At 40.8% G+C, this 23,289-nt stretch overlaps 1 protein-coding gene across 10 annotated transcripts in view; it reads right to left on the minus strand.

The window, feature by feature from the left end:
- ALG9 (ALG9 alpha-1,2-mannosyltransferase) overlaps positions 1-23,289 on the minus strand; it is a 105,164-nt gene that overhangs the window by 66,465 nt on the left and 15,410 nt on the right. For 7 of the 10 annotated variants that reach the window (XM_045482767.1, XM_045482762.1, XM_045482763.1 and 4 more), the window contains exons 6-13: positions 21,118-21,253; positions 17,229-17,316; positions 16,943-17,048; positions 9,663-9,785; positions 6,603-6,757; positions 3,636-3,765; positions 2,852-2,999; positions 1,599-1,728 (exon numbers count right to left, since the gene is read on the minus strand). In XM_045482767.1, coding sequence (XP_045338723.1) covers positions 1,599-1,728; positions 2,852-2,999; positions 3,636-3,765; positions 6,603-6,757; positions 9,663-9,785; positions 16,943-17,048; positions 17,229-17,316; positions 21,118-21,253 — 1,016 coding nt within the window. The remainder of the gene's footprint in view (positions 1-1,598; positions 1,729-2,851; positions 3,000-3,635; positions 3,766-6,602; positions 6,758-9,662; positions 9,786-16,942; positions 17,049-17,228; positions 17,317-21,117; positions 21,254-23,289) is intronic. The other 3 variants (XM_045482765.1, XM_045482768.1, XM_045482766.1) reach the window with 1 other exon arrangement.

Raw genomic sequence — 23,289 nt, forward strand, 5'->3', positions numbered from 1 at the left:
AAGGAGGGAGACAAAGGTGGTCCAGGCGTGGTCACCAAAAGAAGCAAAGTCATCGGGATGGAAAAGGTAATGTGAGTGTGAGTGGACAAAAATCAGGTTGGAGAACAAGAGAAGTAAGGATGGATGGAGAGATTGAGGCTGATTATAAAACCTCTTTAGGGCTCCCTTACCTCTAATCCATGTGATATATACCATTATCAGATAAAGAACATTTGTGGGAAATCCCATGTACCAGATACTACGCTAAATATGACAGATACAGTATCTCATTATAATCATCCAAAGTGAGCGTCATTATTCTCATTTTACAGATAGAAACTGATGTTAGTTGAACAGAGAAGTTAACCAATTTCCCCAAGGTCACCAAGGTAAACAGACCTGGGATTTGAACTCAGGCCTACCTGACTCCAAAGTCCATGCTCCTTTTTACTACTAGCTCTGTGTTACTTCTTCCTAAAACATAGCTACGACAACCTCACGCTCAATCTGTATCTTTCTCCCATCATGCTGTACATGCCTAGCCTTCTGACTACCCAGTTTCCTCATGGGGAGTCCCTACGCATCAAAGCCTGCTGTCGGGAGAGTATGCGCAGCTAAAACAAAAGTGACCAACAACAGTTTACCCCATCCCGGGCTATCTTCAATGCTACAGAAATCAGAGACTCAAGTTATAAAGAAAGCTCTAAAATCAACCACTCAGTGGAATAAAGATCTCACCTTCTGAGAGGGCCAGGCCATTGTATCTTACAACGGCAGCCTCCACAGCTTATGGCTACAAGGCCCGCGGTAAGAATCTCATTGCTCGGCCCTGAAGGTCTGTGTCTGGGAGTTGAAAGGCCACAGGAGCACTTCACAATACCACAAGCCCCCATCATTTCACATAATAAGTACATGGGAAAACCTAAGCAAAACGTATTTGTCATCTACCATTCAATGTTTCTTTAAAAGACAGATTGCCAAAAAAAAAAAAAAGCGTTTTCTAGTAATTCTATAAAATATTCTTCTACTGTCTCTGGGAACCAGGAGCATTACTGCCCTCACCTTTTCTACCATGAACGATTTTACAAGTATCAATGACGCAAGTGTCCTCTTTCAAAGGAGCTGAAATAAAACCACATGGGATATTGGAGTATGTGACGATGAGTGGGGAAAAGGGCACAATCCTGACAGGGAGCGCTCCACGTGCTCACCATGAACACAGCCTGCATTCACGACTACCCATTTGCTAAAACCAGAATGCACTAGCAGTTAGGTCAAAGATCTACTGAGAATTTGAAAGCTCCCCACCGAATATTTTAATAGGCCAGGGAATGATGAGAGTTTCAGAACGCGTTTCAACATGATGATTCAAATTCAACACAAGAAACTTTCTAGACTGGCTTAGAAAATACACTGCACTACATGTTTCACATAGAGAGCAAAAGGAAATTTTAAAATAAAAGTGCTATTATTCTTTCTCTACAAACCCGTTACACCTCTTACCCTGAAGGAATCACTTTCTAAGACATTCCCATTTCATCAATGCTCTAACATGTATGCCAACAGATTTTAGGGGTAGAACTTTGTTCAAAGTAGTAACAGGAGAATGTTGCCCTTACGTATCTGGATGGCTCCTCCAGGTTCTGGTCATTCATGTCAGTAGGAACAATCCGGGTGGCCAGTGGTCCCTCCGCAAAAGGTTTTGGTAACTGGCCCCTGAACTCTGATGGAATGAACTGAAGCTGCCAACTGTCAGAAATACAAGTAAGAGAGAGTAAGGAAAACACAGGGGGCCCATATTGCCAAATGTACTTGAAATAAACACGCCCCCCCCCCCAAATTCATGTGAAAAACATTTCACTTGGAAAAAATATATTTCTGCTAAAACCTCGATCCACCAGGGAGCAGAGAGGCAGAGGTCGTAACTCAGTCCAACATCGTTGAGAAACTTTCATCGAGAAGTCTCTCGATCAATGTCACCAACTCTTGGCAGTAAAATTTGCAACCAAACGGTCATACCACCAAACATCGGAGAACCATGCCAGTCTGTCGCCAATTACCACATGATCAGAGGCATTTACCAAAATTAAAGCAAATTCATCAAACAGGAAAAGATGTAAGAACACACCATGGGAGACGTACTTTGTTCCTGAGCAACTGTCAAAAATATCTTTAGTTAGGAAACTATTTCAAATATAAAAGGCAAAGACTAAAGTTAATACTTAAAACCATTTTCCTTGAATCATTAGTGACGGATACTAGATCTGCACTACACACAAAATACCTCCACCGGCTAAGCCGCATCAGGACTCATCTTAACCTGACTTCCCTTTTCCGTAAATAGAACTTTCTCTGTCCACATGAAGCCAACACAAGGAACTCCACAGTCTATGCTATCATCATCCAACAACAGCATAAAGGTACAGATATCTTAACCACAGCTCTCCCCACTGTCCATATTTTGGTAAAGAACTTACACCGTTATTGGATGACCAACATTTCTTCTTCAAAAATATCCTTTTAGCCTGAGTTTCTGGACCACTTTTGGAAATCGATTAATATCAGATGATAGAAATTTAAATATGAATCCTGAGAAAGAGCCACTAGCAGGAGTCTAGGTCCCAGAGCGTTTTTACAAGGTCCCAGATGTCTATAGTCACAGGTAGCGCAGGGTGCATAGCCGGACACACTGCTCACTCTACTGGACACAGGAAATGGTCGCACAGTGCAGACCTCACAGCTCGGAAGTGGCCCGTTGTTCAAAAACTTTTTGTGAAAACCCCAAAATGAAAGTAAACTTAGGGAGATTTTGCCACAGAATTGCTATTTTTACTCCTGGATTTAAAACCTTGGAGATTTAGAAACAACTTACTTATCAGGCAGAAGGAAGCTACTGGGAAATCGATACCACTCCTTCCCTACACAGACATTCACAGGCCTGCCTTCTGGGACAGTGTGGATGGTTGGGTCCGTGGCAATTCGGTAAAATTCTGGATACAAATCAAGGGGCCCGTGATACCCTGGAAGGGAGAAAGGTTTGTGAAAGCTGACGACATGTAAGATGAGAGTCTAACATTTAATCATGATGCATGTTAATGTCCCACTGTAATCCATGTGTAATTTAAGAGTGTGAATGCCCCCAACAATGGCAGCAAGAAGCCGGCTCCCTTGACACACAGCGTCTCTACAGTTACGAAGATGATCACAGCAGAGACCCTGTTTTACCAAATATAATTTGCTTTCTTGCCCTTCTGTACACCCTTCCGCCTTTTTCGCTTCTGTTCTTTGAGCACATTTTAATCTTGGGGACCCAAATAATGACTATAGGAAGAGTATTATCATGGGAATTGAGCCCCAAATTTGCTTCCTATGTTGAAGGCTTCTTTAATTCATTCCTCAAAATGAAAAAGCATCCTCTAAAAAATAAAATTAAAAAACACAAGAATAGAAAAAAAGCTTTTATAGTTAATCACTGCGAAAGGAACTGTCAATCTTCTCTTTAATCTTAGATAAGTCACAGCCCAATCACAAATGAAGCCCACAGGCTCTCTTTATAGGAAAGTCCTCCTCCCAGCTAACGCTGAAGTGTAATAATCACACACAGACCAAAACCCAAGGTGAAGTGCCTTGCGAGCATGGGCACTGTGTGCCTCTACCTTTGAACAGTGCCACAGAGCGGGAAAAGGACAGGAGGCCGAACAGGAAGAGCGTTCCTGACGCCAGCCAGTTCGACGTCACAGTGTAATGCTCCAGACGGTATCGCTGAAACACGAAGTGGTAACATTTCTAGAAGGAAAGAAAACTGTATTGAAAAAAAAAAAAAAAAAAAAGGAACTTGCATAATATACAGAACACTATCATAAAACATCCTAACACCAAGAGGGGAAGAAGCAGCCAAAGAGGTTCCATCAAGGGTCTGAGCATTTGCCAACAGTGAGTGCCCACTCCAAATTCGAAGATGAAAGCAAGCTCTGTTTAAATTATCTACGGGTCAGCCCAACCAGAGGAATTCTCACCAGCTTCACAGGAAAAGTATATAGACATCTCTCTAGTGCTTAGAAAGTCCTAATAATTTGTTTTTTTTAATACTTAAATGAAAGGCTGGTGTGCCTGACTGGCTCAGTTGGTACAGCATGAAACTTTTGATCCCAGAGTCATGAGGGCAGGTCCACACTGGGTGTGGAGCCGGCTTGAAAAACATTTTTTTTTAAATGTTGATTTATTTTTGAAACAGAGACAAAGAGAGAGAGAGAGAGAGAGCGCGTGAGCAGGGAGAAGCAAAGAGAGAGGGAGACACAGAATACGAAGCAGGCTCCAGGCTCCGAGCTGTCAGCACAGAGCCCAACACGGGGCTTGAACTCACCAACTGTGAGATCATGACCTGAGCTGAAGTCGGACACTCAACCGACGGAGCCACCCAGGCGCCCCAAAAGACATTTTTTTTAATAAATAAGAACAAAAGTGCTTTTTAGCAGTTTGCTTTGATATATGCAGTATCTCTATTTTGATGTAACAAGTATTAATCTTTACTTTCCTCCACTGACAAACTTTCATCAAAGTTTTTGGTATCAAGAAAATGTCTCATGACCAAACAAAAGAATTCCGCTCATAGAACATCAGGAAAATGCTGTTAATTATCTGAACTATTTTACAAACTAGGTGAATATTATTACAATATATACATGTATGCATGAGTTCTACAGTCTGTGAGTACCTTCCCATTAGATTTATTGCTTTCTTTCCCTCCTAGACTAGAACTACTTTTGGGAAGCAATTTTATAATCTATTACAAATACTGCCATCTATAGCTATTGCCATCAATAAATATATTGCCAACAAATCTATTGCCATCAGTGGGTTTGAACTCCTTTCATATTTTAAAGAATCTGTCCTAAGGAAACAATCCATATACCTCAAGAAAGATATTCATCCTAACATTATTTATAATCCTGAAATAAATAAGCAACTTAAACCTACCATAAATTATATATCTAATCATAGATATAAGTTCAGTAGTTTACATATACAATAATGTTATGTATTATGCCAAATTGAGAACATACTCCTATTCAAATAATGGGTATAGATTTGGCAACACTGAAAATGATATGTAGTTGTATTAAAAGACATATTAAGTTAGATGTCAGATTATAACCATCATCAAGTCTGGTACATGATAGGCAAGTATGCTGGAAGGTGGTTTTGTTATGATAGTAGGGCTAACTTAGTGATTTTAAACAATTAAAACTTTATTATCTGCAATAAAGTGCAATTACATTTATAATTAAAATTCTTTCTTAAAACTATAAACCTAACATAAATGAGCCTTAAAAACATGATGCCAATGGGATGCCCAGGTAGCTCAGTTGGTTAAGTGTCCGACTTCGGCTCAAGGCACGATCTTGCCATTCCCAACTTGGAGACCTGAATTGGGCTCTGTGCTGGCAGCTCAGAGTTTGAAGCCTGCTTCAGATTCTGTGTCTTCCTCTCTCCCTATGCCCCTCCCCCACTTGTGCTCTATCTACATCTCTCAAAAAATAAACATTTTTTTAAAAATTAAAAAAAAAAAAAAAAAAAAAAACACGAGGCTAACTGAAAGCAGCCAGTCACGAGGACCATGTATTTTAGGACTCCATGGGCAAATCTTCAGAGACAGAAAGTAGACTAGTGGTTGCTTATAGCTGGGAGATATGACAGCTAAGAGGTACAGAGCTTTTGAGATGATAAAAATGCTCTAAAATTGACTGTGGTGATAGTTACACAGACCTGTGACTGTACTAAAAACCATTTAATTCTACGGTTTTTAAATGGGTAAATCATATGGTTTGTGAATTATAGCACTATAGAAGTGTTAAGGAAAAAAATGCTTCCCTAATTACTCTTTCTGCCAATTGCAAATGGTAGCAGAGGTCAAAAAGAAGCCTGGAGGGGCGCCTGGGAGGCTCAGTCAGTTAAGCATCTGACTCTGGATTTCGGTTCAGGTCATGATCTCACGGTTCAGTTCATGGGCTCAAGCCCCGCATCAGGCTCCGCACTAACAGTGGGATCCTCTGTCTCCCTCTCTCTCTGCCCCTCCTTCAGTCATGAAATGAATGAACTTAAAAAAATAAAGAGAGAGAGAGCCTGGAGGCTTTTGAGACCACAAATACAGATACATCCAAGATAAATTCTGAAAAGGAATTGACCTGGACAGGTTTTAAGCCAGGATTACAAAGTGTCCCATACTGCTAACTGCCTGATGTTATCCCAACACTTGAGCAAGTTTTAATCTGATCTCATTGCTAAGGAGCAGACGTTCCATTATTTCTGCCATGGCGCCACCATCTTGTGGTAGGCCTATACAACGATCTAACCAAATTCCTTTAATAGCAAGTGGATTCTGGTTGGCAATAGAAAGAAATTAACACACCAGTTAACAATGCAAATATGTAATCAGCTTAAGAGTATGATCAACAGCCAAGCAAGCAATACATAAACAATGGTAGTTACTTTAATATGTGTATCAGGTTTATTGTATGGATAAAGTATCTTGGGGGAAGCATACTGTAACTTGCCTTTAAGGTTTATGACCAATTTAACAAGTGAAACAGAACGAAGCAAATGTACATTTCCCTGAAACTCACCTGAAGTGCAGAAAGGGCCACAGCACCACAGAGACATATAAGTGGATACACAGGGAAAAGAAATCTCTCCTCTTTGTGAGGCTGGATGAAGAAAATTATAAACCAAATATACATTGGAGCCAAGGTAAGCCAATACGGGTGGCCTAAATTCTGAACTGTAAGACACAGAAAAACATCCACCTTTCACCATGTTAGAATAAAACAACATATTTAGTTTCAGTGTTCTCTCAATCTCAGATGGGAATACACCCTATGTGTATGGCACCCCATAAAATGTTTCAGCTTTTATATTCACACTTTCTCTGATGCAATAAAGGGGTCAAGTAGAAAAAGGTATATACTCCTGAGCTCCCCCAAGAAAGCCAGCCTCTAATGTGAGTCACAATACTGGACTTGGCTGGAACACAAATCAAAGTCAAGGGACTGGGTAATAAATCTTAATATATTGGATAAAGAAGAAAAGCCTTCTCTCCTCAGTGAGTCCTGCCACTAAGGTAAAGGTTCCTGAGATTAACCAAAAGCCTAACATAAACTCATTTCTTGGGTTTTAATGCCTATGCTCTACTTAATAGATTAATCTCCTTTCTTATATACCAGTCTGTTGAAATAGATTTAGACCAAAGGAAAGAAAAAGTTGGATTCTCAAACCCATCGTTTTTTGTCAAGCTACAAATGGCAAAAGAGTCTGTCTCAAAGCAAATATAAAAGCAACTCTTAAAGGAAGTTTACTGATGTTTGTTCTCCTCTCTCACAATAACCATCCACTCTGAATCTTAAAACTGAAACTAACATATACTCAAGGCATGTGAAAGAATTAAAGCCATTTAATGAGCTCTAAGACTCAAGCACCTGCTGGAAAGTTTCTGTGGTTAGGCACATGAATACTGACCAATAAACCTGCAACCCACGGTGAAGGCATCCCCTACTGTGCTTCTATGAGTGATGATCAGCAGTGCTAGAAATCACTGGCAAAGGGTAGATCGACAGCGCCCCCTGGTGTTATGTCTACAAGGAGCAAGTTTCGAGGAAAAGCTCAAGATTGTCATCAAGATCCAGTTTGGTGTTTCTAACTTATCGGTATTTTTGTAGAAACTCTTTAGGGATGAAAATTCTTCAAATGCAATACCAGGCTTATCCTTTAAACTTTATACTCTAAGATCTTACCTTAAGATTTTAGGTGATAATCTATGATTTACATCTTTCTAAGAAGTATTTTAGGTTGGAATTTTCTTGATTACAAAAAAATGAAATCCTTTTCTGTATCTTCAAGGCTAGCAAATATATTTGTAAAATATGGCCTACTGGGGCACCTGGGTGGCTCTGTCAGTTAAGCATCCGACTTCGGCCCAGGTCATGATCTCACAGGTCCTGAATTCGAGCCCCACAATGGGCTCTGTGCCGACAGCTCAGAGGCTGGAACTTGCTTTGGATTCTATCTCCCTCTCTCTCTGCCCCTCCTCCACTCATGCTCCATCTCACTCACTCTGAAAACTACACAAACATTTAAAAAACTTAAATAAAATATGGCGTAACCTGTTTGAATGTCCTCTGTAAAATTACAAAATCATAACCACAGTTGTATCACATGATGAGAAAATAGGTAACTTTCCTGCTTCTTTATGTTTTTCTGGTTTTTTTCTCTTTAAAACAACATTTTTCTATTATAAAATACACAGAAAGGATAAAGAAAAAACAGCACTCATTTTTTTTTTTTTTACTAGGTGGACATGTGTGCAAATTACACATTTTTAAAACAAAATTGGATTCGTACTGTAGAGAACAGCTTAATATGCTGTTTTTATACTTACATCACAAGCATGTCCAAATTCTCTACAAGCATAAATTATCTTTACAGTAAAGAAAAAAAAGTTACTTTTCAAAAAAAAAAAAAAAAAGAGAGAGATAAAGTGATCCTTAGGACACGCAAGGAATGCAGGACTAAGTTAACACCCCAGGTGACAGACAGCTGGATCCAAATGTGGGACATTATGCAAGATGGGTGACCTGATTTCTTTAGAAATCTTCAGGAGGAAAAACAAGAGGGGGGAACCTCATAAAAAGCTGAAGAAACTTAACATCAAAGTCAGTATATGACCCTTTGTTAGAACCTCTTTTAAACAACTATAAAAAGCTGTTTTTCAGACAGTGTAGGAAACCTGAGTATCAACTGGGTATTAGATATTAAGGAACTGCTGATTTTATTAGGATAATGGCATTATGGTTATGCTAAAACAAAACAAGTGACTGGAGGCTGCTTTCGTATTCAAATAGTGTAACACAGTGAACTCTACAAACCATTAATAGCAGGAAAGCAGAATGGGGGGCGGGATGGAGAGATCATATGGCAACCAAATCAGACTGAAATGTCTGAAATTAAATCTCTTTCCAAAGCTCATATGAATTTCTGCTCAAATCTGTCTTCCATAAACGAAACATGGGCACCAGATATCCAAATCTGTGACAACTTGAGAAAACACTGGCTGTGCACTACGGAATCAGAGCAAGCAAAATAAATGACAAACCAAACCTTCCACAATAAGGCAAACACAGAAGCAAAACGGAACAAAGAGAAGCATAATGTTTCTCAGGAAGTCCAAAGCTTCTCTCACTTCAGTATCAAATTTGAGGGAAATCCCTGTATGGTTTAGTTTTCAAATTTTTGGTTAAAGTAATTTCCCAAGGAGTATTTACCTCTATGACTTATTATCTTAAACAATTATCCATATGACTACACATTTCTTTAAAAAACCCAAGACTCAAATACTTTCATCTCCTGAGATTTTATGACTGTTTTTGCCTCCCCATCCGGTTCCGTATGCTATCCTGACTTCCTCACTCGAAGGGATATAAAATTCCTCCCTTTGTCAGCCTAACTTGCAATTATTAACTGAACCTTCACATAAATTTAAATAATCTACAGACACAGAATGATAATTTGATAAGCCCACCATTGCCATGGGAAGAAAATGGAGAAGAGAATAAGATTCATTTTCACTTCTTGGTATACATTGTTACTTGCTCTTTCCTCCCCAGAAACCTTCCATCCCTCACTCCACTCACCATGAAACCTCTGCAGTAGGTACTCCATCAAAGAAGTCAGTGGTAGGACCAGAAGAGCCAAAGCAAAGGCTATGTTAAAATTAAGAAATCCATTAATTAAATAGAAATACCAGGGTTCTGTACCTGGGGGAAACAAATAAAAAATAATTAGTGGATGCCTTCCATATCTTTTACAATGCTGGATTCAGAATGTTCTTTGTTCAAGCAATGTTGATGGTCCGATGCCTCAAGTGAATGAGTCCACAGTGGGAACTCAGTTACTAGGGCTCAGTCACACAGGGGAAGCACAAGAGCAGATGAGGGGAAGAGAATGGGATTTGTTACTTTTCCAGAACAAGCAAATAATTTAAATAGCTTAGTGGTGATAATGTGATTTATAGTAAGTAATTTATATTTGGTCTTCATCTCTGTTCCTGGCACAGAGCTCCTAAAACCTTTGGAATTTCCTAAGTGGTGAGAGCGATAAGGGTGTCTTCTGGGTCTTCTGTTAATTAGGAGATTTGGGGAAAGCCCTCAGGTGGGGGCGAAGGATGGGGATGGATGGCCAGAACCAATTGTGTGACCTAACTGCCCTGATGGGACGGTTAAAATTTTCAGTCCCACCCTGCTGACCTCCAGGGAGGGAAGAGGGGCTGGCAAGAGTTCAGTCACACCCACGGCCAATGATTTCAGCCATCATGCCTGTGTAACGAAGCCTCCATAAAAACCCAGAAGGACAGGGTCCAGAGAACTTCAGGTTGATGAACACATAGAAGCACGAGGAGTGTGTACACCTGGGAAGGACGGGAGTTCTGAGCTCCATCCCACACTCCCTGCCCTATGCATCTCTTCCACCTGGCTATTCATCTGTATCCTTTATAATATCCTGCCCACTAAGCTGGTAAACTTAAGTAAATGTTTCTTTAAGCTCTGTGAGCCACTCTAGCAAATTAAGCGAACCCAGAGAGGGGGTTGCTGGAACTTCCCATCTATAGCTGGTCGGAAGTGACAATCTGGACCAGTTACTGACATCTCGAGTGTGGCTGTGGCAGGGCCAAGTGGGAGCCGTCTTGTAGGACCGAGCTACTCAGACCTTTCCCCTTTTATTCTCACCCGTTCCTTCCATTTACATCCCAGTATCTTGGCCCTTGATATGTTTAACCACTATTCTACTGTCATGGGACCCTGTGTTTGGTAAAAAGCAACAATTTGTTTTCCTTAGGAAAATAATGTTCAGAGCCCCAGATCCTGTTTAGAAGTTTTGAGGACTCAGAACGAAACAAAATGAAAACACAAGCCTTACCCACACCAGTTTCGATTCTTTAACTCAAAATCCTTGAACCCAAATGCGGGACCAGCCCCCCATGCACATTTAGCAGGCTCTTTATCTGCTCTTCCCCTCTGTGTGATTACTTCCATCAGGCAGTGAATGACACATGCGGGTTTTAATCACTGCATGTTGTGACACCCGCCTTGCACCACAGCAATTTCCTGCAATCAGCACTGCTTAAAAGGGTAATCAGAAGGCAGAGGAACAGTCAGAAAAACCTGACATTTTTGCAGCTTGCACAGCAAAATAAGATTAGAAACCAAACCCGTAACGCTAGAAACATTTAGGGGAAGGGAGGGTGGGGTACCCTAAGTAAAACTCCACTTCAACTGTATGTCACCTTTTGCAAAAGCTCACTCCTTCCTGTCTAAATACATTGATTGCGATGTTCATGAACAGAGCTCCTGTCCCAGGCCAAGTTCAATAGAGACATTCATAGCCTGTATTCTTTACCAATACCCGTTTGGGTTATAGAAAAGTGATGATTTTCGGGGTGCCTGGGTGGCTCAGTCGGTTGGGCGTCTGACTTCGGCTCAGGTCATGATCTCGTGGTCTGTGAGTTCAAGCCCCATGTCAGGCTCTGTGCTGACAGCTCAGAGCCTGGAGCCTGCTTCTGATTCTGTGTCTCCCTCTCTCTCTGACCTTCCCCCATTCATGCTCTGTCTCTCTCTGTCTCAAAAAATGAATAAACGTTAAAAAAAATTTTTTTTAATAAAAAAAATATAAAAAGAAAAAAAAGAAAAGTGATGATTTTCAAAAAGAAATATCCAACTTCTCTGGATTTTAATATGTAATAACACATTTCTGAAACTGAGTCTCTTAGGAGTCCAGTTCCCAGAAAGGTAGTTTTTTGCATAATCTTCTCCTGACCACCAGTGTGGAAGCAGGGCTGTCAACCTTGGCCCTCCTTTTTTCCAACCAAATTCTGGAAATCTGAGCCTGAGAAGAAAAACCAGAGTGACTAGGGAGAAAGGAGATCATCTTTTAGATCATCTTTTATAGATCCTAATAAGCATCTATAGAAAGAAAAAAAAAAGCCTTTCTTTGCTCCTTACAAATACTTATTGTTTTTTTCAGGAAAGCACTTTATTCCCAGCAAATATTGGTCTCTACCACAACTGACTATACCCTCCCGCTAGGGCTGACTACCTTTTTACCTAGGTGTACTATACTCTGAAATTCTGAACCCAAAGCATCAATTCGGTAAACTCAACTATGTTTATCTGTTAGCAACTCATAAATCAAGTTCAGAGCTAGGCTGTGAACATTTCATAATAGACTATCGCTTCCTGGAAGAACAAGGCAAAAATTGGAGGATAAGCCAAAGGCAGGGAAGGTTCAAGTCACAACAGTCTTAAAAACAAGGGCAGAGAGAGACAACAACAGGGAATTCTCTTACCCAGTGTCCTCCCCTACATGATCAGACACCTGCCTTGAAAAAAGAGTAAAAACTTTCCTCTCTTTTCAGGGAGGTAATTTGATGCCACTTCTCAGAAACTATCAAAGCTCAACTATGCAGAAAAAAAAAAAAATGTGTCAGAATGACAAGCTACGCATTTAACTGGTGCAAAGTGTGCAGTGAAAGCTGGAAGCAGGGTCTCTGTAGGGAATGACGCACCAATTCCTTTCATTTAAATGAGCTAAAGGGAACCTTCAAAGAGGCCAGAAGAAGAAGGAATAATGTTTACTGTTCCACCGAATGAATGAAAGGAAGCTATTTTATAGGCCTATAGTTTTATAAAACCTTAAGAACTAAATTGTAGTAAATCACCCTTATAAATGTCAAATTTACAACACCCAGAGCAAAGAGACACCAAGGTCCAACAAAAATGATCAGCAAAACAATGAAAGCCCTAGAACAGATCTTGACACCAGTCAGCTCTTGAGTGACTCCACTGGGGCCTCATCCTCTGCTCCTGCACAAATGGAAAACTTTGGGCCTTTAATAAAGGCCATTTGCCTTTGCCTTCTGAAATTTCCTGTCCAGTGATGTGACAGATGTTGATAGAACACATCAACAGGCAGGGATCACGTCCTAAATTGCAAAGTGGCATCGTTGAGCCGACCCACTGTTGTTTTTAAAGAAAGAGCATTTCTCATACCCGCCCTCCCACGCCTTCTCCAGGCCTCAACTCCTCAGAGAGCACCAGTCTTCACTCTCCACATAAAAATACTTATCAACCCCGACATCTGCCAACGCCAAATGTTACAAGGGTAAGAAGCAAAATCAGTGCCATGACCAGTCACTTTGTTTTTTGCAACACTAAATTTCACCTCTTGATCTTTGACACCAAAGAGATGCTTTGCCTATGACTTTGCAATTTTATGTCTACACTAAATTTCCTAAATGCCAAGTATTTTTTTCCTTGTCCAAATATTCTTTAACAAGCATGGAGCAATGCTCCCCTGTGAAAGAGAGCCTGCCAGCGTGCATACCACTGTGCCATCGAAGCTCTCTGAGGCTTCCTGATCACCCTCCAAGCCCAGTGTGTGGGCCTTCAGAGGCACAACTTCCTGCCCCTTCTTTAGATCAAATCTTATCTTCCTCTATCTCCAACTCACACTCTGTTTTTGTAGAGTCTTCTCTTGTAGAGTCTCAAACGCCAAACTCCAGAGTTTTGCTAAGGCTGTTTTCAGTGGAAAAAACACAGGCTTGGGAGTCAGACAGCCCTGGGCTCTTATCCCATTTCTGCCACCTATTAATTATGTGTAAGTCCCTTGGTTTTATGTGCATTTCCACCTTGGTTTCCATAGCTGGGAATAAACATAAATAATGCCTCTCTCACAAAGTTCTTGTGAGGAGAAGACAATGTTATATAAAATCTCTCGTATAGAATAGGCATTTGATAAACAGAAGCAATTATAATTTATAGTTGTGAAAAAGTACTCTTTTTCTTTCTCCTGGCTTCAAAAGAGCCAGCTCAGGTCTGGAATATGTCATTCATAGATGTTCTCTGGCCAAGCAAGTATAGAAAGGTCCCTGTGAAAACCAGGAATAATGGAGTAAATATTTATATTATAATCACAACAGAGAAACTGAATTTATCTTGCTCATGTTTGTACAGTTTCTATCTAAAATTAGCTAATGCTGTAAAAAAAAAAAAATTTCACAATATTCAAATTTTTTTTTTTTTTTACTTTTTTATTTTTTTGTCTCTGCAGTCCCTACCCTGAACACTGTGTTTGTCTGAAATATACCCCCTCTAGCATCTACTCACCAAACATCTACTCTTCCTTCCAGGCTTGACTCAAGAAGTCCTTCTGCTACCACCAGATGGACTTGCTCCTGTGATTCCCCATCTTTCCACTGTAGTACGTAACACAATTGACTATAATTATCTACTCGTGTGACTGTAGCCGTATGGGACAGCAAGTTATGAGGACACAAATGCTCAAAGGCAGCTTAGTCCATGTTTCTTTAACTCAAGTCCATTTAACTAATTGTTTAAGTATTATAGGCTTATTTGCTCTTACATCCAAAAAACAGCACTAAGACATGAATGTAGAAACTATCAGCATGATGCATTTGTAACTTTCAGAGAAGAAACCTATGCCTACAATAGGTAATGAAGCACTTGGAGCAGTCAAGTCTAACAAAATAGTCAAAATGATGCCCAATAGGGCCCAACATGTATGTAGAGTGAAACAGCTGAAGCTACCATGACAAAACATATGCTATCTTACTCTCTGATAACTGTACAGCATCTATTAAAAAGTCAATCTTTGATGGGGCGCCTGGGTGGCTCAGTCAGTTAAGCATCCGACTTCTGCTAGGGTCACGATCTCACGGTTCGTGGGTTCAGGCCCCACATTGAGCTCTGTGCTAAGAGCTCAGAGCTTGAAGCCTGCTCGGATTCTGTGTCTCCCTTGCTCTCTGCCCCTCCCCTGCTTGCTTGCATGTGCGCTCTCTAAAATAACCATTAAAAAAATTATTTTAATACCACTATGTAATAACCTATTTAGAAAGTGAAGCCAAGGGCACCTGGGTGGCTCAGTTGATGGAGTGTCTGACTCTTGATTTTGGCTCAGGTTATGATCCCAGGTTTCTGGGATTGAACCCTGAGATGGGCTCCATGTTGAGCACGGAGTCTGCTTAAGATTCTCTCTCTTTTTCCCCCTCTGCCCACCCCTCTCCCCCACTCATGTAGGTGCTCTCTAAAAATAAAAAATAATTAATTTTGGGGGCGCCTGGGTGGCGCAGTCGGTTAAGCGTCCGACTTCAGCCAGGTCACGATCTCACGGTCCGGGAGTTCGAGCCCCGCGTCGGGCTCTGGGCTGATGGCTCAGAGCCTGGAGCCTGTTTCCGATTCTGTGTCTCCCTCTCTCTCTGCCCCTCCCCCGTTCATGCTCTGTCTCTCTCTGTCCCAAAAATAAAACGTTGAAAAAAAAAAATTTTTTAAAATTAAAAAAAAAAAATTAATTTTTAAAAAGTGAAGACAGTCTCCCAAAATTAAACTCAAGTTAACATAATTTATTCACCTATACATAATGGGTATTTTGCTTCCATAGATTCCATGTAAATCAGTTTCTAACATGCAATCTGGGTCTAAAAGGAGAGTCTTCCTTCTATGGTCTTACACAATCAAATAAAATGTTACAAGTAACCTAAAACAAGGGGGAATTAAAAACATACAAACTCTCTCCAGCTCAAGAGAGACATCTAGAGGCGAAAGCTTAAAATTGGGGCTTTTCTCACATTTTGGGGATCTTGAAGTCTTAAAGGAGCCTTTTTAAATTCATTCACTTAGGGAACGCCTGGCTGGCTCAGAGGAGTGTGTGACTCTTGATACCGAGGTTGTGCATTCTGCACCCCACGTTGGGTGCAGAGATTACCTAAATAAACTTTTAAAAACATTAAAATTCCTTCACTTAACAATTATTCTCTAACAAGACAGTGTGGAAATTCAAGTCACTAGACAAAACACGGTTTATTATGACCTATTACCTCCTGCCATCTAAATGACAAGATTCCACAAATCCTGACAGGCCCAATTAAATCTTATTTGTATGCTTACTTCAAATCATCAAATCTGTTGGTCCTGTGGACAAAGTGGCACAGGAAAGTGATCGGCATGGCTTAAACTGGTAAGACACAGGGGTAGTATTAACTTGTTTCACAGCAGAGCCCCAGGACAATCACATATTAAAAAATGCTTCAAGACCTTCAGAAAATTAAGGCAGAAGAAACTACACTTATTTTAATGAAAAATGGTCTCAAAAGATGTTTACTGATTTGGCTGATCTGACCAGGAATATCTCTAGGACAATCCTCCATAGCTGTCACCAACACAAATGCCCTCGGGGGCCAAATAAAACCGGCTCAGTGCTGGCTGAAAGAAGGCATTGGGGTGGCGGAGGGGGAGGGAGATGGAGGTAAAATGCAGAATATATTCCCCAGATTAAAGGCATCAGCCCTTTAAAGCTGGCCAAACTACCCACCTTTTTCTCATGCTGACTCCACCATTTGCTCTGCTATTTCTATCCATTTTCCAAACTTTCTCTCCTAATCCCTGATACTTAATGCAAATTTTAAAAAGAAAAATTAATACCAAATGTGTGTATGTCCACAAGACATCTGGAGGAAGAGACTCCAAAGTATTAACAACAGCTATCTGGAGATGACAGGATTATGAATGTTTTTATTTTCCTATTTTTGTTATCATACTGATTTCCTAATGGAAAGAGTAAAAAGTAACTTTTCATTTTAAAAAGTAACATCAAGAACCACGACAAACCGAGAACGACAGACAGGACTAACAGAAATCACATCAATCAAGAAGAAACATTTACTGGTTACTTAATCACCGCTGTGCTATAGCCGAATGTCATTTCTTTTTTAAAAAGAATACCAGCAAAGAAATGCTGTATTTGCCAAAGAATATTTGATGAAATAAAGAAACTACGTTGAAATGTCAAAGTTCAGGCAAATGAAGCCATTTCCTGCCCTTCCCCAGAGTCCCTAAGGCCTTACCATAAAGATCAGGTCCATGAGGAGTAAAGACATTGTATAAAACAATGTTCAGTGGTGCCACCACCAGCTTCCCGTAGTAGTAGCTGTCAATGACCACCACGGGCACCTGAAACAGAGCAGGAAATAAACAGCAATTGCAGGGGTTTGTTCTGCAAACATTCTCCCAGGGGGAACAGGATAAACTTCAGAACAAATAACAGAATGAACTTCTAATGTTCTCTTTCCTACATCAGAACATGCTTTCATTACAATGTTCAAACAAAACAGGGAAAAAAATAAAACTCACCAGAAAGAGTATTAGGGCCACCAGAGACCAATGAAAGAAACTCTTCCACCTGTGTTTCATGACCAGCAAATCAAAGGCAATGGGTAAACTATTTAACAGAGAAACAAAGTAGGAAATTAAATACTTACAACATAGACTCAAAGAAGTCTGATTCACACATACTTCATGCTGAACACTGGGGGAAAAATGTCTCTAGCAGTTATAGTGAGGAAAGAACGCTGGTATTTAAGAGGATGTCTTCTCAAAAATACAGTGTTCTGTTTAGAGAGCCCATGATAGTACTTCACACCCCACGACGCACAAGGAACATTATTACTGAGCTTCTGGAAGGAGCTCCTTAGTATACCTATTCATGTGTGACAGACATATAAAATACATTAATTCTAAGTAACTGTGCCCTGTGGTCCTACACCAACCCTGCCAAATGAATAAATACAAATCTCTTCCATGATTTATAAAAATTTTGCTAACACTACAAACTTTAGTAAGTCAGTTCTGATACACCCCCTTCCAATACCATTTGCTCTTCTCCCTTTCACTTAAATTCCACAAGCAAGTCGCATATATACGCTGCCTTCCCCACTTCTTCCTGAAGGCCTGGCTTTAAGGCAGGAAGAATGACATAAGGTCGACAGGCACCTCCCCTCAGCCAGACCAGATCACTACCTCCATCTACCTTGGTCTTCCTGTGGCACTTGACACAAAGCATCTGTTCGTCCTCTTTAGGCTTCCTGGCTCCTGCTCTTTCCTGGCCTCTTCCCAAGTGCACCTTTTCCTTTTTGTGCCCTACCACGGTCTATTTCCCAGAAGCAAACTTCTACTCTTCTTTCTCTACGTCGTTTTCTCAGGGGGTACCTCCACTCTTACATCATCAACAATCACCTTCATGCCCAGGACCTCCAGATCTGGTACACTAGCCAGAATCTTCACCCATGCTCCCGCCACAAGAAATTCCCTCCCCACACCAATCTGATACGACACAATTTACCCAAAATTCACCACAGGCTCTGCTCTCAACTCCTCTGCAGAACCGATTTCTCCCGTCTCTGAATTTACATAGCATTATCATGTCTATCATATACTAAGCAATGTCATGTGCTACCACAAGGCATCTCTTCTGTGATAGGAACTTCCACATTCTATTATCTAAGTTTTGCATTAACTTTTTGTGTTTTCATTTTTTTCTGCCCAACCAGTGACATTCCCATGGCATCTGTACTTCTCCTTTGGTAAGTCATCATACTTGTATTTACTTGTTCAAGGTCGGTCTTTCCTACTAAAATATAAGCTCCAAAAGAGCAGGAAGCATAACTGTCTTATCACAGTATCAGCAGCATGTAGCACAAAGTATTCAATAAATGATGGTAGACTGCTGATTGTGATCCTGAAATCACTGATCTCCCCTAAAGGCAGACCAATCAATATGTGCCACCTAAACGTATTTGAGGAACTCATAAAGTTCCATGTCGATGGGGCAGAGTAAAAGGAATGGAGGAAGTGAAAAAAAAAAAAAATACTTTTACTTACTGGAGAATTAAAAAGGAGACAGGATTGGGGTTTTTTGAGTCATGTTAGAACAGAGGTTGGCAAGCTTTTTATTGAAAGGACCTGACAGTGTATATTTTAGGCTCTGCAGGCCACATATGGTCTCTGTTTCATGTTCTGTGTGTGTCTGCACTGTGTGTGTGTATGTGGGTGGGTGGGTGGGTGTGGGTGTGTTGTTAACAACCCTTTCTAATACAACAACTTCCTAGTTCTTGGGCTGCACAAAACAAGACCAGCTGCACTGGGCCCACAGGCCACAGGCTGTCAACTTCTGTGACACAGAGCAACAGGGAAACTATTATAGAGTTTAAAACAAAACAGGCCGTGATAAAATCCTATTTGCATTTTAGGAAGAAAAGTCTAGTTTGATTATAGAAAGCAGATATACAGAGATCAAGCCTAGAGATGGGAAAATCATTTAGGAGTCTGCATAGTAACTCAGGAGCAGAGGTGAAGAAAAGTAGATTCAAGATATTCAGGAGATATAACAAACAGGACATGGGAAAAAGAAAAGAGTCACAGGTAATTTTCAGGTTCCTGACTGAGCACTGAGCAGATGATGGTATCATTTACTGGGATAGAAACATAGATAAAAGAACAGATATGGAGGGAAGATAGTGAGCTCAGTTTTGAATTATCAAGATGGTTGAGATAAAAGAAGAAGGCCTCACACAAAATCCTGAATACAGTATTTTGAGGATAAACAGAATCAAAGATTGGAGGTGGGGAAACCAGCCTTTAAAAGACAAATTAAGGGGATGCCTGGGTGGCTCAGTCGGGTGGGCAACCAACTTCAGCTCTTGTCATGATCTCAAGGTTTGGGAGTTTGAGCCCCTCATTGGGCTCTGTGCTGCCAGCTCAGAGCCTGGATCCTGCATCAGATTCCATGCCTCCCTCTCTCTCTCTGCCCCTCAGCCGCTCACACTCTCTCTCAAAAGTAAAAGTTAAAAAATAATAAAAATAGAAGACAATTAAGAAAATGTAGAATATTGATCCTCTTAGTAACCCCCATTCCAGAAATTTACCGTATCAATAAATTTCCACAAATGTATAGACATGTGGACAAAAACGTTCACTAAAGCATTGTACATCATAGGTGAATACTGAAAACTAAATCTCTCCCGATAAGGCAACGGCCACATCAGGGTCAGAAAGTGGAATGCTGTGCCATCTGTACAAAGACCAATGTAGATACAACAAAAAGTATGTACAGGTACAAGGTAATCCTATTTAATTTCCAGGATGTCCATGTGTGTGCCTTTACACATGAGGACAGTTTCTAGAAAGATATATACGAAAGTATATAAAAGTACCTTTGAAGATGAGGCTACGGACAAAGTAAATTAGGAATTCTTTCTACCTAAAACAAACTGGCATTTTTCTTACAATAGAAATAGACTAGTACAGTTGATTTTTGAACAGCATGGGTTTAAACTGCGTGGGTCCGCATGTATGCCAATTGTTTCTTATAAATACAGTACAGTACTGTGAATAAATCTTCTTTTCTTAGTAACACTTTCTTCTCTGTAGCTTAACTTTATTGTAAGAATACGGTATAGGATACATATAACACACCAAGTACGTGTTGATTGAGTAAGTAATCAGTAAGGCTTCTGGTCAACGATAAGCTATTGTAAAGTTTCTGGGGAGTCAAAAGTTACATGCAGATTTTGGGCTGTGCAGGGGGTCAGTGCCCCTAACACCCAGGCTGTTCAAGGGTCAGCTGTACGACGATAACCTTAACATCAAACTACAGTATTTTTCCAAATTACCTGCAGTGCAGGTGAGAAGCAAATGCAGCACAGACTAGAGCCAAAGTGGCAAAAACAAGGAACATGAGCAACAAAGCTGCTTGGGGAAAAGTTGCTGAGCTAACACCACGAGCCTGCGGGTAAAGTCCGACTTCAGGCCTGGGAGTGGGAAACGCATGTCACCAAGTGGTGTAGCGTAGAAGAAACATCAGTGATGGGGTCAGGGAGGCCTGGATCCAAAAGCAGTCATCACCTTCAAGGCAAATTTCTCACCCTCCTGGAGTCTACTTTCTCCCTCCTGAAGCACTACTACTTGGATTTCTCCTGCAAAGCTGTTATAAGGTTTAGGAATAAAGTTTCTAAGGGGATTCGTAGCACCTAACACACAGCAGATGCCTAAGAGTCACTACTGGTATTAGATTTAGTCCTAACAATAAACACCAAGAGACAGATTCTTCCAACTCCCAGAATTTGGGTAGGTCTGATTCATTCCTTTGACTTCAGGTCATAACCAAGGAACACGGAGATAAGCCAACGCTCAGATTGACTGTGTGTCCAATGATACCAGAAGATGAATTGTGTTGGTTTCTTACCCAAGGGCAGCACTGAATGGCCAGCCCAAGATAGCCCCAGCTGCCACTCCAAGCACAGCAATGGAAGTCTTGTCCAAATACCAGCCAGTCATGGCTACCAGCGTGGTGTACATACAGAAGCTGCTAGGAAGGAGCGCTGCAAGGGTAAAGAAAAGGGGAATAGAAGGGGGGTGGGGGGGGACAAAAGTAGGAGACTGATTAGGTATTATCAAAAATCTACCCACATTGCAGGAGGTCAATCACCAGGAACAGGTTTTGAGGAACACTGTAGGACAAATGTGTAGTAACGTGATACTCCTTAACTAACAATGAAGTTCAAGGGAATTCTTATTTTCTCACTCCTGTTTTTTAGGTACCAACAACACTGCCTACTTATACAATATAAACCATGCCATTCTTCTCCTGGCCTGTACTCCAAATCCAGAACTTACAGATTTCCAGTTATATTTCCAGGCAGAGAATAGGCTTCAAGAAACTCAGAACCATTACTGACTATTTCTGAAGAATTTTATCTTCTGGTAGTCTTCCGAGACTGTCCTGGCACTAACTTTACTCCATAGGAAGTCTAGGAAGCCTTCTCAAGGGCCAAATATCACATCCTGCATCCACTGACATGGATAATTTGGCTTTTAGATGTCCCCTAATTACTTTTGTCTAGCATTACTTTGTTACAACAAAGTAACTGTTTACTACAGTAAACAGCAGAGGACGGAGTACTTTCAGGGTCTCTGTTGCAGTAACATTTGATCAGTGTTTCTAACAAGGGGACACAAAAATGCAGATCTGCCTCTCCAGGCTATGCAAGGCCTGCTTCACGTAACACTAGGAAAGAAAAATCAGCATGAGGCAAGGACCACAACGAAGGGCAGTATGATCTCACAAAGTCTGTCAAGGGTTTAGAAGCTGTATGTAAAAGGATGCCTTGAATTTCTCTGTGCCTCAATATCCTCAACTGAGATGACAAAGCTAAAGCCACTCCTGAACACCTCCCACACTCAATCAGTTTTAGGAATAGCAAAATAACTAAAAAAACCTAAGGTACATCTTCACTGATCAATGCTAAGTAATACTGATGCCATCCAAAGCTATCAATTACAGCTGCCAATGTAGAGACGAAGGGAGCAGACGAATGAGAGGCCTCTACCAGCTCAGAGGGAACAGCACAGTCTCGTTTAGAGCAGTGACACTCAAAATTATTCACTGTTCGTGGGTTTGAGCCCCGCGTCACGCTCTGTGCTCACAGTTCAGAGCCTAGAGCCTGCTTCTGATTCTGGGTCTTCCTCTCTCTCTGCCCCTACCCTGACTTGTGCTCTGTTTCTGTCTCTCAAAAGTAATAAAAACATTAAAAAAAAAATTTTTTTTAATTATTCAGGTGTGGAATCCTGAGGTCCCTGCAGAACACAGATTTTGATACAGTCAACAAAGTTAAATACATACTTTTGTGCTGGATGCTATTTTTGTGTGTATATTTAGTGTATATACTAGATTCTGGTATACACAAGCAGACATTAAAACTGGCATAATTAGGGGCGCCTGGGTGGCGCAGTCGGTTAAGCGTCCGACTTCAGCCAGGTCACGATCTCGCGGTCCGTGAGTTCGAGCCCCGCGTCGGGCTCTGGGCTGATGGCTCAGGGTCTGGAGCCTGTTTCCGATTCTGTGTCTCCCTCTCTCTCTGCCCCTCCCTCGTTCATGCTCTGTCTCTCTCTGTCCCAAAAATAAATAAATGTTGAAAAAAAAAAATTAAAAAAAAAAAAAAACTGGCATAATTATAACTAGTAGCTTAATTTTTTTTCAGAGCATCAGAAACAGGCTACCTTTTGACAATAGGCCACTGTGACTCAGCTCAGACAACACAAGTGTTCACTGGAGCACAGTTTGTAAGCCACCAGTCTAATATTGTAATTTCTCTTTAAGTTTACTTAAAAAAGAAAAAAAAAGCCCAACAGGGAGGACGTATGCCTTTACAGAATACATCGCAAATAAGAAACAGAAAGCAGAACCATAAAGAACAGGGTTTTTACACACAAACAAGAAAAACAAAATTATTTTTCTCCCCCTAACAGCAGGGAAAGGCAACAGGTGTTGGTGTTTTTCAGCCTTGTGAGGAAGTGATAAAAAAAACAAAAAACAAAAACAAAAAATCTACAACCATGTAATAGAAAGCAGTATGGT

Source organism: Leopardus geoffroyi, chromosome D1 (assembly GCF_018350155.1).
Source record: "Leopardus geoffroyi isolate Oge1 chromosome D1, O.geoffroyi_Oge1_pat1.0, whole genome shotgun sequence".
Classification (NCBI taxonomy): Eukaryota; Metazoa; Chordata; class Mammalia; order Carnivora; family Felidae; genus Leopardus; species Leopardus geoffroyi.